This window comes from Trypanosoma theileri (assembly GCF_002087225.1).
Source record: "Trypanosoma theileri isolate Edinburgh chromosome Unknown TM35_Tth_9_V1, whole genome shotgun sequence".
Classification (NCBI taxonomy): domain Eukaryota; phylum Euglenozoa; class Kinetoplastea; order Trypanosomatida; family Trypanosomatidae; genus Trypanosoma; species Trypanosoma theileri.
The window spans coordinates 445,373-462,066 of record NW_021639851.1 but is presented as its reverse complement, the minus strand read 5'-3'; the positions used below and the strand labels follow the sequence as shown (position 1 = coordinate 462,066).

General features: G+C 41.7%; 8 protein-coding genes across 8 annotated transcripts; all 8 read left to right on the top strand.

Annotated features, from left to right (window-relative positions):
- Positions 1-714: 714 nt before the first annotated feature.
- On the top strand, positions 715-1,092 carry TM35_000092730 (uncharacterized protein; the record flags this gene model as incomplete). The annotated part of the gene is made up of 1 exon (XM_029024512.1): positions 715-1,092. One exon carries the CDS (start codon positions 715-717, stop codon positions 1,090-1,092), a length of 378 nt encoding a protein of 125 aa, XP_028884289.1.
- A 412-nt stretch (positions 1,093-1,504) lies between these two features.
- On the top strand, positions 1,505-2,557 carry TM35_000092720 (uncharacterized protein; the record flags this gene model as incomplete). The annotated part of the gene is made up of 1 exon (XM_029024511.1): positions 1,505-2,557. One exon carries the CDS (start codon positions 1,505-1,507, stop codon positions 2,555-2,557), a length of 1,053 nt encoding a protein of 350 aa, XP_028884288.1.
- A 1,286-nt stretch (positions 2,558-3,843) lies between these two features.
- Positions 3,844-5,259, top strand: TM35_000092710 (uncharacterized protein; the record flags this gene model as incomplete). Its single annotated transcript, XM_029024510.1, has 1 exon — positions 3,844-5,259. The coding sequence occupies one exon, from the start codon at positions 3,844-3,846 to the stop codon at positions 5,257-5,259; it is 1,416 nt and encodes a 471-aa protein (XP_028884287.1).
- A 585-nt stretch (positions 5,260-5,844) lies between these two features.
- On the top strand, positions 5,845-7,527 carry TM35_000092700 (putative GTPase activator protein; the record flags this gene model as incomplete). Its single annotated transcript, XM_029024509.1, has 1 exon — positions 5,845-7,527. One exon carries the CDS (start codon positions 5,845-5,847, stop codon positions 7,525-7,527), a length of 1,683 nt encoding a protein of 560 aa, XP_028884286.1.
- Positions 7,528-7,934: 407 nt separating this feature from the next.
- TM35_000092690 (uncharacterized protein) lies at positions 7,935-9,749 on the top strand (the record flags this gene model as incomplete). The annotated part of the gene is made up of 1 exon (XM_029024508.1): positions 7,935-9,749. The coding sequence occupies one exon, from the start codon at positions 7,935-7,937 to the stop codon at positions 9,747-9,749; it is 1,815 nt and encodes a 604-aa protein (XP_028884285.1).
- Positions 9,750-10,211: 462 nt separating this feature from the next.
- TM35_000092680 (uncharacterized protein) lies at positions 10,212-10,793 on the top strand (the record flags this gene model as incomplete). The annotated part of the gene is made up of 1 exon (XM_029024507.1): positions 10,212-10,793. One exon carries the CDS (start codon positions 10,212-10,214, stop codon positions 10,791-10,793), a length of 582 nt encoding a protein of 193 aa, XP_028884284.1.
- Positions 10,794-11,119: 326 nt separating this feature from the next.
- On the top strand, positions 11,120-13,399 carry TM35_000092670 (uncharacterized protein; the record flags this gene model as incomplete). Its single annotated transcript, XM_029024506.1, has 1 exon — positions 11,120-13,399. One exon carries the CDS (start codon positions 11,120-11,122, stop codon positions 13,397-13,399), a length of 2,280 nt encoding a protein of 759 aa, XP_028884283.1.
- A 1,257-nt stretch (positions 13,400-14,656) lies between these two features.
- On the top strand, positions 14,657-16,420 carry TM35_000092660 (uncharacterized protein; the record flags this gene model as incomplete). Its single annotated transcript, XM_029024505.1, has 1 exon — positions 14,657-16,420. One exon carries the CDS (start codon positions 14,657-14,659, stop codon positions 16,418-16,420), a length of 1,764 nt encoding a protein of 587 aa, XP_028884282.1.
- Between the last annotated feature and the right edge of the window lie 274 nt (positions 16,421-16,694).

Sequence of the window (16,694 nt, the reverse complement as noted above, 5' to 3'; positions counted from 1 at the left end):
AAAAAAAAAAAAATAAAAATGATCAGTGAATGGATAATACGTTCTTTTCAATATTTGTCATTGTAATGATTACATGAATGATTGTAGCTGCTGCTTTTTATAAATTACTTAAATATGATTTCATAAAATTTCCTGTTTAAAATTACGCGTTGGAGTGATGATCTTATTATTATCCCAAGGGATTCTTTTTTTTTTTTTTTTTGATTTATTTCTGATTTTCATTCAGACGCATAATTAAAAACAGAAGGAACCATTATTTATCTTTAGTGAGACTATACTTGATAAGGAGTAGAGTGGTTCTTTAGTGAGAGGAGTGAAGGAAAAAAAAAAAAAAAAGAAAAGAAAATAATAATAAAAATACGTTTGTTGGCTTTACCTTTTGGAAATATGCGATAAACCTCCCTGCTTCTTAACAGAGAATGTACTGTAGAAACAATAGTAGGAGGCAGTAAGTAAGTAAGTATAAGAAATATCCTTGTAATTTAATATATATCTCTCTCTTTGATTGTCTGTGTGTGATTTCTTCTCGTTTCCTCCTTCTTTTCTTTTCTTTTCTTTGGTACATCTCTCTTTATTTCCTCTTTTCTTTTTCTTTTTCATATTTTGGCTAAAAGGGAGTAAAGTGAGGTAAAGGAAAGTTAGACGAGAACTATTCACTTTAAAAGACTTGGGACGTACGTGCTCGTCTCACTACCTCTTGAGAAGATCGCTTTGATGTCGGCGATGGACGCACCTCCTCTTCGTGCACGAACGGCGTTGTTAGAAGAACTGCGGGATATGCAGAAACAACAACAACAACAACAACGAAAAACAGAGATAACACACACACGGAAGAGTGATGATAGTGTGAATGATAGAGATAACAATGACAATGACGGTGAGTTAGGCAGTTCTGTTCCCATGGCAGTGCGGTTTGTGCGGGGATGTCCTCCACTTGGAGATCCCTCATGGGCAATGGAGGAATTACTGCGAATAAACCAGAATGTTGCGGTTTGGACAGGTACAAAGCTTTCTAGTTCTGTGTGGGCTTTTCCAGGCAGTGGGCAATGCCCCTTTGAGACTACCGAGGCTGATTTCTTACGGCATCACTAGTGTATTCTTGTCGTTATTGTGTATATCTGCAGACACACTGTTATTATTATTCTTACTTGCTACTACTACTTGAGGTTTATGATTGGTGGGGATAATTTTCTTATTGTTCTTGTTATCCGTACATCCCACACTTTTTTTTCTATTATAAGATATATATATATATAGTTGTGATGAAGCAAGAAGTAAGAAAATAATCAAGTCCTTTTTCTGGCATATATATAATTATATGTTTTTTTTTTTTCTTTCTTTTTCGGTTGTGTAGGGGAACCCCTCATTACAGAGACGATATTACATGCTTGCATACATAAAATATGTATTCTATCTTTTTCTTTTTTTTTCACTATTTATTTACTTATTTATTTATTTATTTTAGAATCGACAACTCCCCCCACACGAGTGGGAAAAATACACAATGAAACTAACCGTAAAGTGTTCTCTCGCAGGGGAGTCGGGTGGCACAAAGGAGCTTGTTATACACAACCCAAAGGCGACGCTCAGCAACTTGCGAGCTGCTATTGCCATTAACTTTCGACTCCCTGTTCATAGTTTTCGCATGATTCATAGCTCTGTTGATTTTAGTAGCGAACAAATACTACTGCGTGATAGTGGGATTCAGGACGGCGACTTAATTACAGTGGCAGCGAAGCGCGACAGAGAAGAGGAGGAGAGTGAGGGACAACAACAACAACAACAACAAGAAGGAGAAAAAGGAGAAGCATCAGGGAAACATACCGCTGTTGAGATTACAAAAACCTCCACCACGAACGACTCCTCTCTCTCTGTTGTACCAGCCAGTAGTGGGGAAGTTGTGAGAGAAGCAGAAGGATCTGGAGTAGGGCAAATGATGATCAACAATAATGACAGTGATGAGGAAATGGAGGAGGAGGATGAGGAGGATATGATGGAGGATGGGGCTAGAGAGATGTTGAGTCATCTTCTAGCCACAGTCCCTAATCTCTTGGAAATGCGACAACAATTTTTGGCTAATCCAGCTGAAATCATGCAGCAAATCAGGGAACAAGATCCGAGATTATTTGAACTTATTACAGCTAATCATCAGGAGTTTCTAGATCTTGTGAATAATGAGGCTCTAGTGGAGACCCTGCAACGTGAACAAGAAGAGGAACAGAATGGTCTTTTGGATGAAGAAGAAGGCGATTTTGAATATGAGGACGAAGCGGAAGATCTCATTAATTCACTCATGGCAGAATATATGGGATCTGTTGCAGCAGCGGCTCTTGCGGATGGGGATGATGAGAATGAACCCAATGAGGCGACAGATGTTGCGATTACAGAAACACAGCGGTATCTTGACAGGATACCAACAGAGGAGGAGGAGGCGAAGATTGAACAGCTGATGCAACTGGGTTTCACGAAAGACCAGTGTAAGGTAGCTTTTTTTAAGGCAAAGCGAAGTCTTGAGCGGGCGGCTAATCTGCTTTTTGAAGACCCACCACAGCTGTAAAGAAAAGAAGAAAAAAGAAAGGAAAAGAAAGTAAAAAAAAAAAAAAAAAAATTGCTTTGCGTCTGAGAGTGAGTGGGTGAGAGAGTATATATACATATATATGTGGGTGCACTGATGCTTATTTATCAGTTCATTTCTAATATGGATGCAACTCTTTTTACTTTCTCTCTGTTGTTGTATTCTGTTGTATTATCCTGTTGCATCTTGTCCTTCTAACCTTCTTTTTTTTTTTTTTTTCCAAATCTCTCATCAGCGTTTTGAGTGCACCAGCGTGTTTTTTGTTTTTCTGTACGCGATTGTGTTTTTCTGCATAAATGGGAGAGAGTGGAAAGAAAAAAAAAAAAAAAAGAGGGAAAGACCAACTCATCTGTTTTTTGTTTTTCTTGTTCTTCATCCGTGGCTGGAGTACACTAAACCGAAGGTAAAAGAATCTGTTTCACGTGCCCAGTGCGTGAGAGAGAAAGAGAAAGAGAAGGAAAGAGAAATCATGAGTGTGGAGAACAAAAAAAAAAAAAAAAGTGAAAGGCAGAAGAGAAAAAAGGAATAATTCATTTATTATTAGTTTTTTTTTTTTCTTTCTATTTCTAACTCGTTGTGGTACCACACCCCTGTTTGTTTTTCTTTTTTACTTTCGATCCTCTTTTTTCTTGTTTTGTGTTTTGCCTTCTGTTTGGTGCAGTTTTTTCTGGGTCTCCTTCTCCTTCCTACGGGGGAATGGGAAGAGAAATACAAAGAGAAGAGAGTAATATGGTCTGAGGGAAAGGAGAAGCAAAATAAAAAAAAAAAACACGAAAAGGTAACATCAGAAGGAGGAACATAAGCACCGTAAAGATATATATATATATATATATATATATATATATCGGGCGCAAAAAAAAAAAAAAAAAAAAAGAGCTCACGGAAGTGTGGTAAGGTTACATTTTTTTTTTTTTTTCTCTCTCTCTTTACATGATAACTTGCCTCTTCCACACCTATTCGCAATCCTGATGTTGTTCCATTTACAACAGCTGGAATTGTGAAAAGGGAGGGTAGAGGTGAGGTGGTGGAAAACATGTAATTTCATGTATTTTTTTTTTTCTTTCCCACACTTTTTTTTTTTCTTTTGCTCTTTTTTCTCCCTTTACCAATATATATTGTTTCTCTTTTGTTGACCTCAACAGAGAGAACACTTGCAGGTAGATTGAGAAAAAAAAAACAATAGCCACTCATTTTTTACTTTGTAGCGCACACTTATATTACAGAGGGCGTGAGAAAGCAACGTCATCAGGCAGAAGAAAAAAAATAAGATGAGTGATTTGCATGCCGTATCAACTAGCGCTGGAGGGAGATTCCTTTTGCTTGGATGTACTGATGGCATCAAAGGATATGAAATTTCTTTAAATGGGGAATTAAGAAAGTTGATTCCCACTCCTGGTGAGGCGGCAACGGCGGCGAGACGCGGCTGTCACCCTGTGGGCGGGTCGGTGTCTCTTGTTGCCGTTCTCGCCGAAACTCCACTCATCGCCTTTGTACTCAACGGCGGGAGACCCACCACCACTAATACTACTACTACTACTACTACTACTACTACTACTACTACTACTACTACTAATATTATTCATATTAATAATAATGATAATAATAATAGTAGTAATAGTGGAGGAGGAGGAGTGCCTGAGATGTCTGCGGCCACTTCGCGTGTGCTGCACCTTTACGATCTCTCCGCGGCGACGGTGTTGGCGGAGCTGCACTTCCCAACGGCGGTGTTGGGGGCGCGGATGAACGGCGGCCGCCTCGTTGTGGCCCGCGAGGAGTGTCTGCACGTCTTGGACCTCCCCGCCCTCACGCCCCTCGCCGAACTCCGCACCACCGCCCCCCGCAACCCCGCCGGCCTCGTCGCCCTCTCGGAGCCAACCACCAACACACGCGGCGAGGCCGTCAGTTACGTGGCCTTCCCGCAGTCCGACAGCGGCCGCGGCGATGTGTGGGTCGCGCAGATAAGAGAAGCACACCATGCGAGGGACGGACACGCCGCGGTGGAGCGCGTCGCGATTGTGCGGGCCCATCAACGCGCAGTGGTGTGTTTAGCCATGACGCCAGATGGCACACGTATCGCCACAGCCTCGGCGTACGGTACAACCGTCAAGGTGTTTGAACCCTCCACAGCACGGCTGCTGTATCACTTTAGACGCGGCTTCATGCAGGCTCGTATGCTTTCCCTCTCATTTGACACCTCGCCAGATGTCACCGGATTGAGGCTCGCAGCGCTCAGTAGCAAAGGCACCTTGCATGTCTTTCGATGTTCTGCAACAGGTGGAAATGAATTGGTGACACCAGCATTGGTAGGGACTTCTGCCTCGGATGCTATGGCTGCCGCCGCTACTGCAGCAACTTCTGGGGCAAAACGAAGTTTCGCTCAGGCCGCAGTGGGCCCAATCTTTGCTCCGGAGGCGTCTGCCTCACCATGGACAGTGGTGGAACATAGAAAGGGTCCTCAATTGCAACACTGTTTCTTCTCCCACAATGGAAGATTTGTATGGGTTCTGCTTCCATCGCTTTCCTCTATGGCAAAGGATGATGGATTCAAGAGAGTGGATGATTACAGTGATAGTTCTTCTTTAGCGAATGATACAAATACAGTCAATGCACCTGTATGGGTGCTGCAACAGTACGCTGTTCATATTCGCGGTTGTGAGTTAGTTAAAGTGCATCCACTGAACTGAGTAATAATATATGAAACCAACGCAACTGGTGTTGCTCTTAAAAGGGGTGCAAACTCCCCTCCTTATTGTCGTTGTTCCTTTTCTTGCTACTTTTACCTTTGACAACGAAAAAAAAAGGGAAGTGGTTTCCTACTCCAATTTTTTTTTTTTTTTTACTTTTTTTTATTATTTATTCTTGCTATTGCTTTGTGTCATTATTATTATTATTATTATTATTATTATTATTATTCAGTTCTTAGTAGTTGTGTATGATGGTGGTTGTATCAGTCTTTTTTTTTTTTTTTTCTTCTCTACATATCCTGATGAGAAATATATGTTGCTGCTGTCGCTAGATAAGAGGAAGAAAAAGTAATCTGTTGTAGATAGTTCTCTTCAACGGTTTTAATTTCTATATAATTTTTCTTTCTTCTTTCTTTTTTTTTTCTTCTTTCAAAGGCAAGTGTGTATTGAAAGGAGGTTGTGGGCGTTTTAAGCGTTGCACACCCATTTTGTTGGTGTAGGTTTTTGCTTAGTCCCTTTTTTTTTCTTTTTTGCTTTTCTTTTTTTCTTTTTGTTCTTGTTTAAACTTGCTTTCCCTCTTTCCGCATGTTGCCTCAACCCAACCGTGTTGCCTGGGAAGAGAATGATATCATGCATGAGGAAGAAGAGAGAAGTATAACAGATGTTCCTTCTCTCTCTACTTCTGTTTCATCAGATACTTTGTTAGGTGAGCCACAACCTGCCGTCTCATCTATTGCACTACCGCAGCCCTCAGAAACAACTATGGATGAACATAATATCTCCACTCTCTCAACAAATATTTTCAGGGAATTTCAACTGCTTCCAGAAAAATATAGCCCAGAACATTGGGGTTCGGTGGAGCGGATGGGATTTCCTCTTAATGGCAATATCGAACAACAGGAGGCGGAACGGTCTGCGATGCCATTAGTACAAGCTGCAATACAACGATGTGAAAAACGTTGGCTAAGTTATTCTAAGGGTGTTCCACTTTTATCTAATGCTACAAGAAAATCAATGGACTCCATGCGGCATATGTTGTGTCGATATGGTGCTCCAAGTCAAATGCGTGGTGTAATTTGGCTAACATTATCGGGAATGGCTGTGAAAATGGAAGAAAATTTGGGATTTTGTAGAGCACTTTTAAGACGACATGGATACATGCATGGTGAATATGCAGACGCTATTGAGAAAGATCTTTACCGTACTTTTCCTTCACATCCATATTTTTCAGAGGGTGAAGTAGGAATGTGTAAAGTACGAAATGTACTTCATGCTCTTTGTTGGCGCAATCCACTGTTAAATTACTGTCAATCGTTTAATTATTTTGCGGCTTTTTTACTTTTAGTACTTGATGATGAAGAAAGTACCTTTTGGTTAATGTGTCATTTATTGGAGAATCTTCTCCCGAATGATTGGTACTCGGAATCATTGATAGGCACAAAAGTGGATCAGTATGTACTGGAGATTCTTCTACAGGAACGTTTGCCACAACTCGCACGACACTTTTCACAACTTCACTTTGAAGTTGGAACTCTCGTTTCGGCGTGGATTATGGTTCTATTTGTAAACGTTTTCCCTGTTTTAACAGTTATACGTGTATGGGATTGCCTCTTCGCTGAACATACACATCCTGCTGAACATTCATGTGTTCCACTTGCTATAACTATGGCGGTATTAAAACTTCACCAATCTGAATTACTTCGCTGTGATGATGTAGGTGATGTCATAATGTGCTTAAATAACTCCGCAAAACGTTTATTTGATGCTGAGAAACTTATTCGAACAATGATGGAAATAAGTCTTGAGCCGTCTACAGTGCAGAGAATGCGCCAGCGGGTGAGACCTGCGGTAGTGGAGGAACAACGCAGACGTGAACAACGCCTCGAAGCCCTGCGGAATTCATCTGCTCGATCGCAAGAGGAGGAAACGGCGACACAACCGCCAACGACACCCACACCTGTAGAGTCTTCCCGTAGACGTTTGTCAACGCTGCCGATGGAACCATTTCAGGGGGAATATACGGACTTCTTCGCCGGAACAGGGTTTGCAGAGGAAATAGCAGTAAACGCATGGCGACGTGTGGTGGAGGCGAATCGTATTCTTGAAGATGCACATGGGCAAAAGGAGCTGAAGGAATGCAGTCACAATTCGGCCTATGATAAGGGCTCCTCAAGGTGGAAAATAAGGGAAGAGAGTTCTGGACGTGAGATGGAGAGTATTTGCTCAAGGGATACTAGTGACACAAAAGAGGGAAGTAAGGTGAATTGATGATAGATGAATTGGGTGTTTGTGTTTATGAAAGAGGTCATGATGATCTTAATGCCTCTTTCCCCCCTCCTTGTTGTCGTCTCTTTTTTCTCTTTCCCCATTCTCTATTTACATTTCACTTTGTATGTGTTTCTATGGATATGTGGAGTTGTAATTTATCATTGCATACAGTTAATTTAGTATATATATATATATATATATATATATATATATATATGTCTGTTTTGTTATTTATTCTTCTGGGTTGTTTTTGAATTTCTCCTTTTTTTCTTTTTTTTTTTTCCTTCTCCTTTCAGTGGCTCCTTCCTGCCCATCATCCCTCTCTTAACGCAACAGGGAGCGGGAATTCATCCCGTACAGGAAGAAAAAAAGAAGAAAAAAGAAAACTAAAAAAAAAATAAGGCTCCATGGCGCGCGGGCGACGACCAGGGACATCATCATCATCTACTACTGCAGGTGTAGGGCGTGGGGGAAGGAAGACGCCTGTAGAGAACTCACAGTCTATTTCTACACCTATCCAACCGGCTTCTCCTGTTGCTGTCAACGATGGGGGTTCGTTTGCAGGCGGCAGAGGAAGAGGAAAGCGTGGTAGACCTTCATCATCACAGTCTGCTGCACAAAATCAACAGCAACCACAACAACAACAACAGCAGCAGCAGCAGCAGAAGAGCGGTATATTGACTCTGCAACGGAATAATCCAATTGTGAGCTTCTGGAAGGGGTTTTGCCGTCACGATGCACTGACGCAGGCACTAGCCAACATTGGAACCATGATAGAAGCGGAGTCACCACTACTGGTTTCATCCTCTCAACCAGAATACCCATTTTCAGGACTTTCCACAGATCGGATTCTGGTTGCAATTCAGGCAATTGTTGATGCAATTGCCTTGATGGAGTTTTTTGATAATAGCGAAGAGAATGATTCATTAGGAGAAAAAAAATGTCAAGTGTGGGAGACCGTACAAAATTTAGTTAGAATGTCTGAAGCTGCTGTACCCATGAAGTTTTCTGCCCTTATCAGAACCTCTGTGGTAAATGGCGTTAGTGAAATGACAAGTACTACTACTTCTACTAATATATCTAATATTCCACCTACAACCTCGTGGACATTGCGTGACCGTTTGCGTCGTCTAAAACGTCTTTGGCAACTTCATAAAGTGCATACATGTATTTTACCTTCACTTCGCGAATGTAAATCAAAGAGTGATATTGTGACTCTTTTCTTTGGTAACACACAAGATAAGGCTAATACTATCGAATCTATGCCAGAGATAACCTCATTACACAAGCAAGAACAACAGTTGATTAATGACTTAATGGAAGAAGTGAATGACAATAATCTATGTATGGAATCATGTGGTACTGTCTCATTTCCACCACTACGTGTTTCTGCTGGTTCTTATATTATTCACAAACGTTCTCGTTTTGAAGTTTTGGGATATTTGCTAAATGTTGCAGAATTTTTTGGACTTCCAGCTTTTCTGCGATATATCCGTGTTAATGCTGAACGGAGTCGTTCATGTTTAGATCACTCTCCAATGACATACATGTCATTTACAGCTAATAACACAGAGTCTCATCTTGATGGGTCACCATCGTCGTCATTGCCACCGCTTCTCTTTCCATCTCCATGTGATCTTGACCCACGCTGTTATAGGGTTTCAGTACCTGATCAGATACAACTTGTACAAGGGGAGTTGATTGAATTAGCGAACAACTACTGTTCCTTTGGTATTTTAGTGGGGGAAGCAGATCAGATTTTGCTCTTACTTCACACAAGTGCAACGTGCCAAGAAGGAATGAAGACAGGGCGTGGTGGAGTAGCAGGGGAAGGAACAGTTGGGTCCGTAAAGTTAGAGCAGTCTAACGGTAACCCTTTACCAAATGTAGGTAAGGAGAAACTGAAGAGTGATCCCCTCCTTTCTTATGCGCGACTGTTTATTCCCACAGCGAATAAGGGTGATACGAAAAAGAAAAGTGTGTATTGGTTATGTGATAACCGCTGGAATTGTTCGATGAAGTACTATGCGTTGGTACTTGCCGTAGTGGTACCACAAAATGATTTGTGTGAAAATGAGGAGGTAGAAGAGGTGGTGGAAGTGGGAGAACAGAAAGGATGTGAAGAAGCAAAAATAAAAAAAGGAGAAAAGTCTTCGGGAGGATCTGTTAATACCATAGTTCCGTACTACGTGGCGGCTGTTTTGGAACTTTCTCGTTCTTAACACTCTATTTGATGAAAAGTGAGTGAGTGTGTGCGTATGTCTCTCAGAGATATCTATGCATACAAAGTAAAAAAAAAAAAAAAAAAGTGGAATGATGAGAGAACCACATTACAGTTATACTGGTAAGGAAAGAATCTCAACCTATGAGCTGTTCCTCTTTTTTTTTCTTTTATACTAAGGAACAATTATAAATATATACTGGTAGTAGTAGTTGTTGTTGTTGTAGAAGGCATTTTCAACAGAAAAACAAATACCTTCTTATCCTCTTTCATGTTTTTTTCTTCTTCTTTTTTTTATGTAGTTTGCCTAGTGGAGGTACTCACTCTGAACCGAAGGAGCTGCCGCGGTAGCAGGGTGAGTATAGAAAGAAAGTACAGATTAAAAAAAAAAAAGAATAACAAGTGGTCTGGCTTGTGTGTTTGTGTGTGTTTGTGAGAGAAAAGATAGTAGAAGACGGCAGCTATGCTCCGCAGCACATCAATATGCCACGGTGGCTACATGATGTATCACCGTAAGGCGATGGGAACAATGAAGTACAGTAAATGGAAAGGAGCTCACGGTGGTGTGAGTCACTTCTACGGTCGTACTCCAATGATAGAGGAAGTGAAACGCAATGAGCCCATTACATTGATTGACCGTCGTATCATGCATTACGTCCACCGCTCCCGCATCCGCCATTTTCAACTTTTCCGTTCCTATCAGCAAAAGTCTAATTCCACAGAATGCAAGTTGCGTGAGGGTGAGATGCTGCGTCGGCGTTGGCACCGACGCCTGCAGAAATCCTTCATTGCCTTCATGCAATTTAAGACAATGAAGGTGTTGGAGGATCAGGCACGGTTAGTGAACCAGTATGGACAGGCCGCAGTGAACGCGGCACTGGGAGACCCGTGTGAGGCGGTAACGAGTGAACAGCGGGAGCGGAAGTGGGCGGCAATTAGGCGGAAAGTGCGGACACTGCCAACAGTAAATGTTGTGCCAAAACATGTGGCAACAATGAAGCAGATTCATAATGATCGCTTTAACTACCGTTGGCGTGTTAACTGAGGTGGAGAGAAGTCGAGAAAAGGAAAGGGAGAAGAAAGGAAGGAAGGAATCTCTTTTGTTTTTGCTTCTGATGTTTCCATTGATGTATACATCTTGGTGTACCTCTTTCTTTTATTGTTCTTGTGTTATTATTATTATTATTATTATTATTAATTATTTTATTGATGCTTTCCACACCTTTTTTTTTTCTTTTCTTACGGGGTTCGTTCTGTTACAACAGAACGAAACGTACCACCTAAAAGAAGTACATTAAAAAGAAAAGAAATAACCAGAGATATAGATAAATTAAAAAAAAAAAAGAAAAGAAAACACAAAAACCGGATTCAATGAGTGGGGAAACTAATAGTACTTCTTCATGTTCAGGTGCAGAGGTGGTGGCATCTGGGAAGGACCCACGATTCATGCAGTTTCCGTCACCGGTGTACTTTGTGCGATGGATAGATGAGCGTCACGCAGTGATTGGTGCGGGCGGAGGTGGAAGGCGTTTTGGTATGGCCAACTTGTTAGCAATTATTGCTGTTGATACCTCACCACGACAACCCACTCATCCTTTTCACGACAAACAAATACAACAGCGACATAATAATAATAATAATAATAATAATAATAATAGTAATAATAATAACAATAATAGTAATAGTAGTAGTAGTAGTAATAATAAAAGACATGAACATGGGGAGGGAGAGCTTCCTATGGAACCATGGAGGTTTGTTGCAGCTGTTGAGATGGGGGAAAACATTCCCTGGTGCGCATCATCCTTTCTGCCCTGTATTGACGAGATACAGCTTTCCCAAGGAGTTGTGGGATATATTGCAGTAAGTCACGTTACATGTTTTACATTTGTAGAGGTGCGACGGCCTTTTGAAGGAAATGGTTTATTTTTGCGTTGCTTAGCCTGTGTTGCACTACCATCCGATCCCAAAAACCCTGACAAGAAGCCCATTGCCCTTGTACAGGGTGCTGTTGTAGTCGCACATGATGAAGGTGGTGTGCATATATACAGTCTTCGTTCTTTTTTGGAAACACCGACTAATTCTTTGACCGATGAATTGGATACTTCTCCTATAGCAACCAGAGAAGAATCATCCACTAGGGATGATACCACTAACACATGTGAAGATCAGAATAAACAGACATCAAAGCAGCAAGATACCACTGCAGCTGCCTCGCCTCAATTAACAGGAAAAGGAATAAAACCTATTGCCTCTTGGGCACTGCCAGCCCGTGTGAACGATCTTCATGCCAACCGTTTTTTTGTACCAAAAAAATTAGGTAATCATAGTGGTAAGACAAGGCATTGGTATCACTCCGATTATCTTATTATTGCTGCCCTTGTGCAGGACAAAACGCTTCGACTATGCACAATGAAACTTCGACGCAATTACCACAAAAGTGCTACTAGTTATGGAAACAAGATGATTGACAAGAATAGTAGAAATGAGAAAGAATATTGTAATACTATTCTTGAAGATGCATGTGTTTTCACAGGTAAAGACTGTCGTATTCCCTTCTCATTGATGAAATCTTCCATGCGGTTGGTACAACTGTTTGGTGTAGAGGATGTTTCTCCATCTCTAGTAGACGCCACTTGGAAAAAGTCACGCAGTCTACATTGTAAAGAAGGTTCTCGTGGTGCGATGCCAATTGCTAGTCTTGTGGTCGTTGTTTACGATGTGATGGGTAATCAGTCATATATGCTTACAGCACAGGTCTTAAGTACAACTGCCATTTGTGATAACCAGTTTTTATCAGTTAGTACTCCACCTATAAGTGATTCTAGCAGGGCTATTTCTCCTATCATTGCTTCTGAGATGGGTTCTTGTGGTGGGGCAACATCACATACTTCGGGAAATAGGGGGTTCAAAAAACTTGCTCTTCGTGTTCTATTTTCCTCGCAACCATCACCCCTTGTGAAGGAAGGTGTTACTACCATTTGTCCCTGTCACTATCAACGGTGTGGATCGGCTGATTCTGCGGCTGTCACCGTCATGAGAGGGCAGGGAGTGGGAACAGTCGTACCTTCCTATTGGTTGGCAGGTACAGTTGAAGGAACTATTTTATCGATACTCCACTCAGACGATGATAACTTTCAGGTGCTTTCAATGAGGCCATCAAAGAACAAATATGAGGCAAAACAATTTTCGGCACTCCATCGTGAGCCTGTTTCCTGTGTGGCTGTATCACCCATAAATGATGTTCTGACAAGTGATATTGCACAAAATGTCGTAGTGTCGGTTCTCCCGTTTTGGGAGCGTTTGCCAATTCGATTACTTCAATCTTCTACCAAGAGTGGAGTCTCCCACGGTTTATCTGGCGTGCAAAACCAAAAAGAAAACTCCATGACTAGTTTCATTCCTGCAAACTGTACACTTGATGGCACGACAAATAGAGCAATGATAGTGACATCCTCAGCAAATGGGGTCGTAAGTATGGGGGAGGAATTCTCCATACGACCAAAATGCATGGATCTCTCACTTTTTCCGTATAAAGAGAAGTCATATAAGTTATTTCTCTACTGGAATATCACTCTACAAAAGATACAATTGATAATGGCTGTTGTGGTATTACCTTTAATAGCGATACTTTTAGCATACTGGCTATTATAGAGAAATCAAGGAATATACACAAAAAAGAAAGTTTATTTACTTTCTCTCCACTGCAGAGGGTTCTACCGAACCATTCTAGACATTTTTTTTTTTTCGATTTTTAGTGTTCTTTCAAGATCAAGAGATGGAGCTCTTTTCATGAGAGCTTGTTTTTGTATGAGGAGCGATACTTCTGGGGTGGGGTAATGATTGCAGATATTGTAGTAGTCACTATTGAAAGACGTATATCCTCTGTCTTACACACGGCTCCTCTCTGACATTGTGTAATTTCTTATAATACAAGAAAGTATGAATTCTGTGACTAAATAGATTCTTCACTATGTCTGAGGATATGGGGTATCAATTTATCATTCAAATGTCTCCATTCATAATGGAATTTGCGAAAATCGTGTGGATTTCAAAGTACATCAAATGGCAAACCCAGACATTAAAACACCATAAATGGGATCCAAAACAAAGGTAGTACAAAACTATTAAACTGTGCAATAAATTGTTCACATTACCAACTCATTTGCACTTCTGTCTACACGTAGTCAATCCTCGTCTCTTCTTTTCACAAATCTTTTTGTTGGAAAAGGAGAGGACATTTGCCAACGGAATGTCTCTCTATGTGTATCTCTGCGTATGTATCTATGTATGTATCTATGTATGTCTATCTAGACAAGAGATCTGTGTTATGACTTAACTTTCAGATGTTGCTTAATATTGCATTATCTTTGCTACCATATTTCTTTTGCACGATTGCAAGTAAGATATACGAAGGTACCATGTACATGACCTTCATAACTCAACAATTCCAAATGCGATATTAACCACTCATCCCATGCAAAAGGAGGATAACCTTTTTTTTGTTGTTGCCTTATCCCTAAACACCACCAGAAGGTTATGCTATACATTTTCTCCTCAAGTACTTTTTTCCCTTTGCCTTTTTGCATTGGATATTTGAAACTTTAAGCTTATCGACTAAACATATATACATCTATATTTTTTTTTCCATGTCAATTACTATTACATCTAGATAAAATTCTCCATGAAAGAGCAACCTTGGTTCCCTATTGTTTCTATTTTTTTTCTTCTTTTCACATTGATTTTTTCTTTGCTCTCATTTCATCAAATATATATATATATATATATATATATATATATATATATATATATATTCTTTTTTTTTTTTTCGAAGCACTTCTTCACTACCCACTACAGAAAAAAAACATACCATATTGAGAAATTGCTCGCAAAACAAGATAAGCAACAGGGATGGTTGTCTCAGATTACCGTATCAACGAGCTCCGTCGCTTTCGTATACTGGTGGGCGGTCTTGCCGCTGCAGGCTCTGCGTCTGTCTTTTACGGGTTCAACCTCATCAGCAACTATCTTCAGGTCGGCTATGGACTTGACGGGAACGATCTGACGACCATCACCACCACCGGAATTGTTGTTGGTTTTGTGACTTTTCCCTGTGGGATGCTGTTGGACTACGCAGGGCCCATGTGGGTGCTCGTTATTGGCACTATCTTGTCTGCACTCGGTGCTCTTCTTTACGGTCTGGTGTTCAACGGCCTGATTGCTGCCTCCGTGGTGCGGTTTGCTGTCTTTTGTGCCTTCCTGAATTTTGGATGCTTGAGTTTTGACACTGGCTCGTTGATGGCAGTGCTGGGGAGCTTCCCGCTGGACAGGGGCCTTGTGGTGGCGCAGATGAAGACGTTGAATGGCCTCGGTGTCTCTGTGTTGGCTGCTATCAATATTGGTTTTTTTCGCGAGAAGTATGCTGCCTACATGTATTTCCTAACAGGTACTTTGGTAGTTCTTGGATGTTTTTCAGCGTTTTTTATTCGTTTTCCCCCATACCACATTGTCGATGGTGAGAAGAATAAGGTACCAGAGGAGGTGCAACGGCGGCGACGACTGGTTGAGCTATACTACCTGCAGCAGCGACCATCGCGGCGACGTTTTGCGATTGGTTTCATCATCATCATCTCACTGATCATTTATCTGACGACGCAGTCACTGTGCTCGGCTTACATCCCGGGCGTTTCTGACACCTCCCGGAGGGGCATTGCTGCTGGAGCGATTGTGCTTGTGCTGATGGTGATGCTGATGGCGGCACCCCTACCGTTCCTTGGGGGCATGCCGGTTCCGGCGAACGAAGCACTTCCGCCCCTGCCGCAGGAGCCGGAGGAGGGAGGGCAGGTGGCTGAGGAGAAGGCGGAGCTGGACGAGAACGCCATGATGATGGAAAAAAGCAACCTTGATCCACAGTACCAGGGCACATTCTGGTCGGACCTGAAGACACTGGACTTGTGGTTGATGTGGTGGAACACACTGGCTACTTGGGGATGTGGCCTTGTCATCAGCTTCAACAGCGCCCAGATATACCGTGCATTGAATGATAACGTATACGAAGCCCCGACAAACTCGATGTATTCAGCCATCATGGGTGTCGGGAGTGCCTTTGGTCGTCTTTCGATTGGATTCCTGGAGACTTTGATTCTCCGACGGGATCCCGGAAACCGTCCTGTGATTACCTGCCTCTACCCAATTGCCTCAATTGTACTCGTGTTGGGTGTTGTATTTCTACTGGCACTGCCTCTGAAGTCGAAAGCGGTCATAATCGGGTTCTTTTTGGGCGCGTTTGGCAACGGAGCCAGCTGGGCAAGCACAGCACTGATGATGCGATCACTGTATGCAAAGGACATTGGCAAGCACTACAATTTCATGTTATTAGGAGCACTGATTGCTGTCATCGCACTGAACCGCTTCGCGTACGGCGAGGAATTCACACGACTTGCAAGAAAGAATGGTACGTATCCCTATTGCGGTGGCAAGGCATGCGTGCAAAATGCCCTAATCATATTGTTGTGCGTGAATGCGACTGCAATCGTTGCGAGCACTATTGTCCACATCCGCTACCGCAGTTTCGTGAGGAGGACTCGTGCTGCGCACTGTGCAGCGGGTCCCGTCCAATATTCTCCTGATGTGGCATGTAATATGGGTGCAATCCCCTACACCCCACATGAATGATATATTAACACAACAAGAGCTACTGCTCCATGTGTACAATGATAGTTTTCCTTTTGAATTTTTTTTTGTAGATTTTATTTTTGCAAGCGAAGTGTATTTTCTTTACTTTTTGTGATCGAAAAAAGGGGCTTTCTCAGTTGTATAGCATTCTTCAGTAAACCTCATTCCAATAGATATCTTGTAACTTGGTTTGTAGGTTTCTGAATTATTTGTTTCTTTTTATGTGGATTTATTTGTTTTTTGTTTTTTTTTCAATCCAGTAATTCTTTTTTCC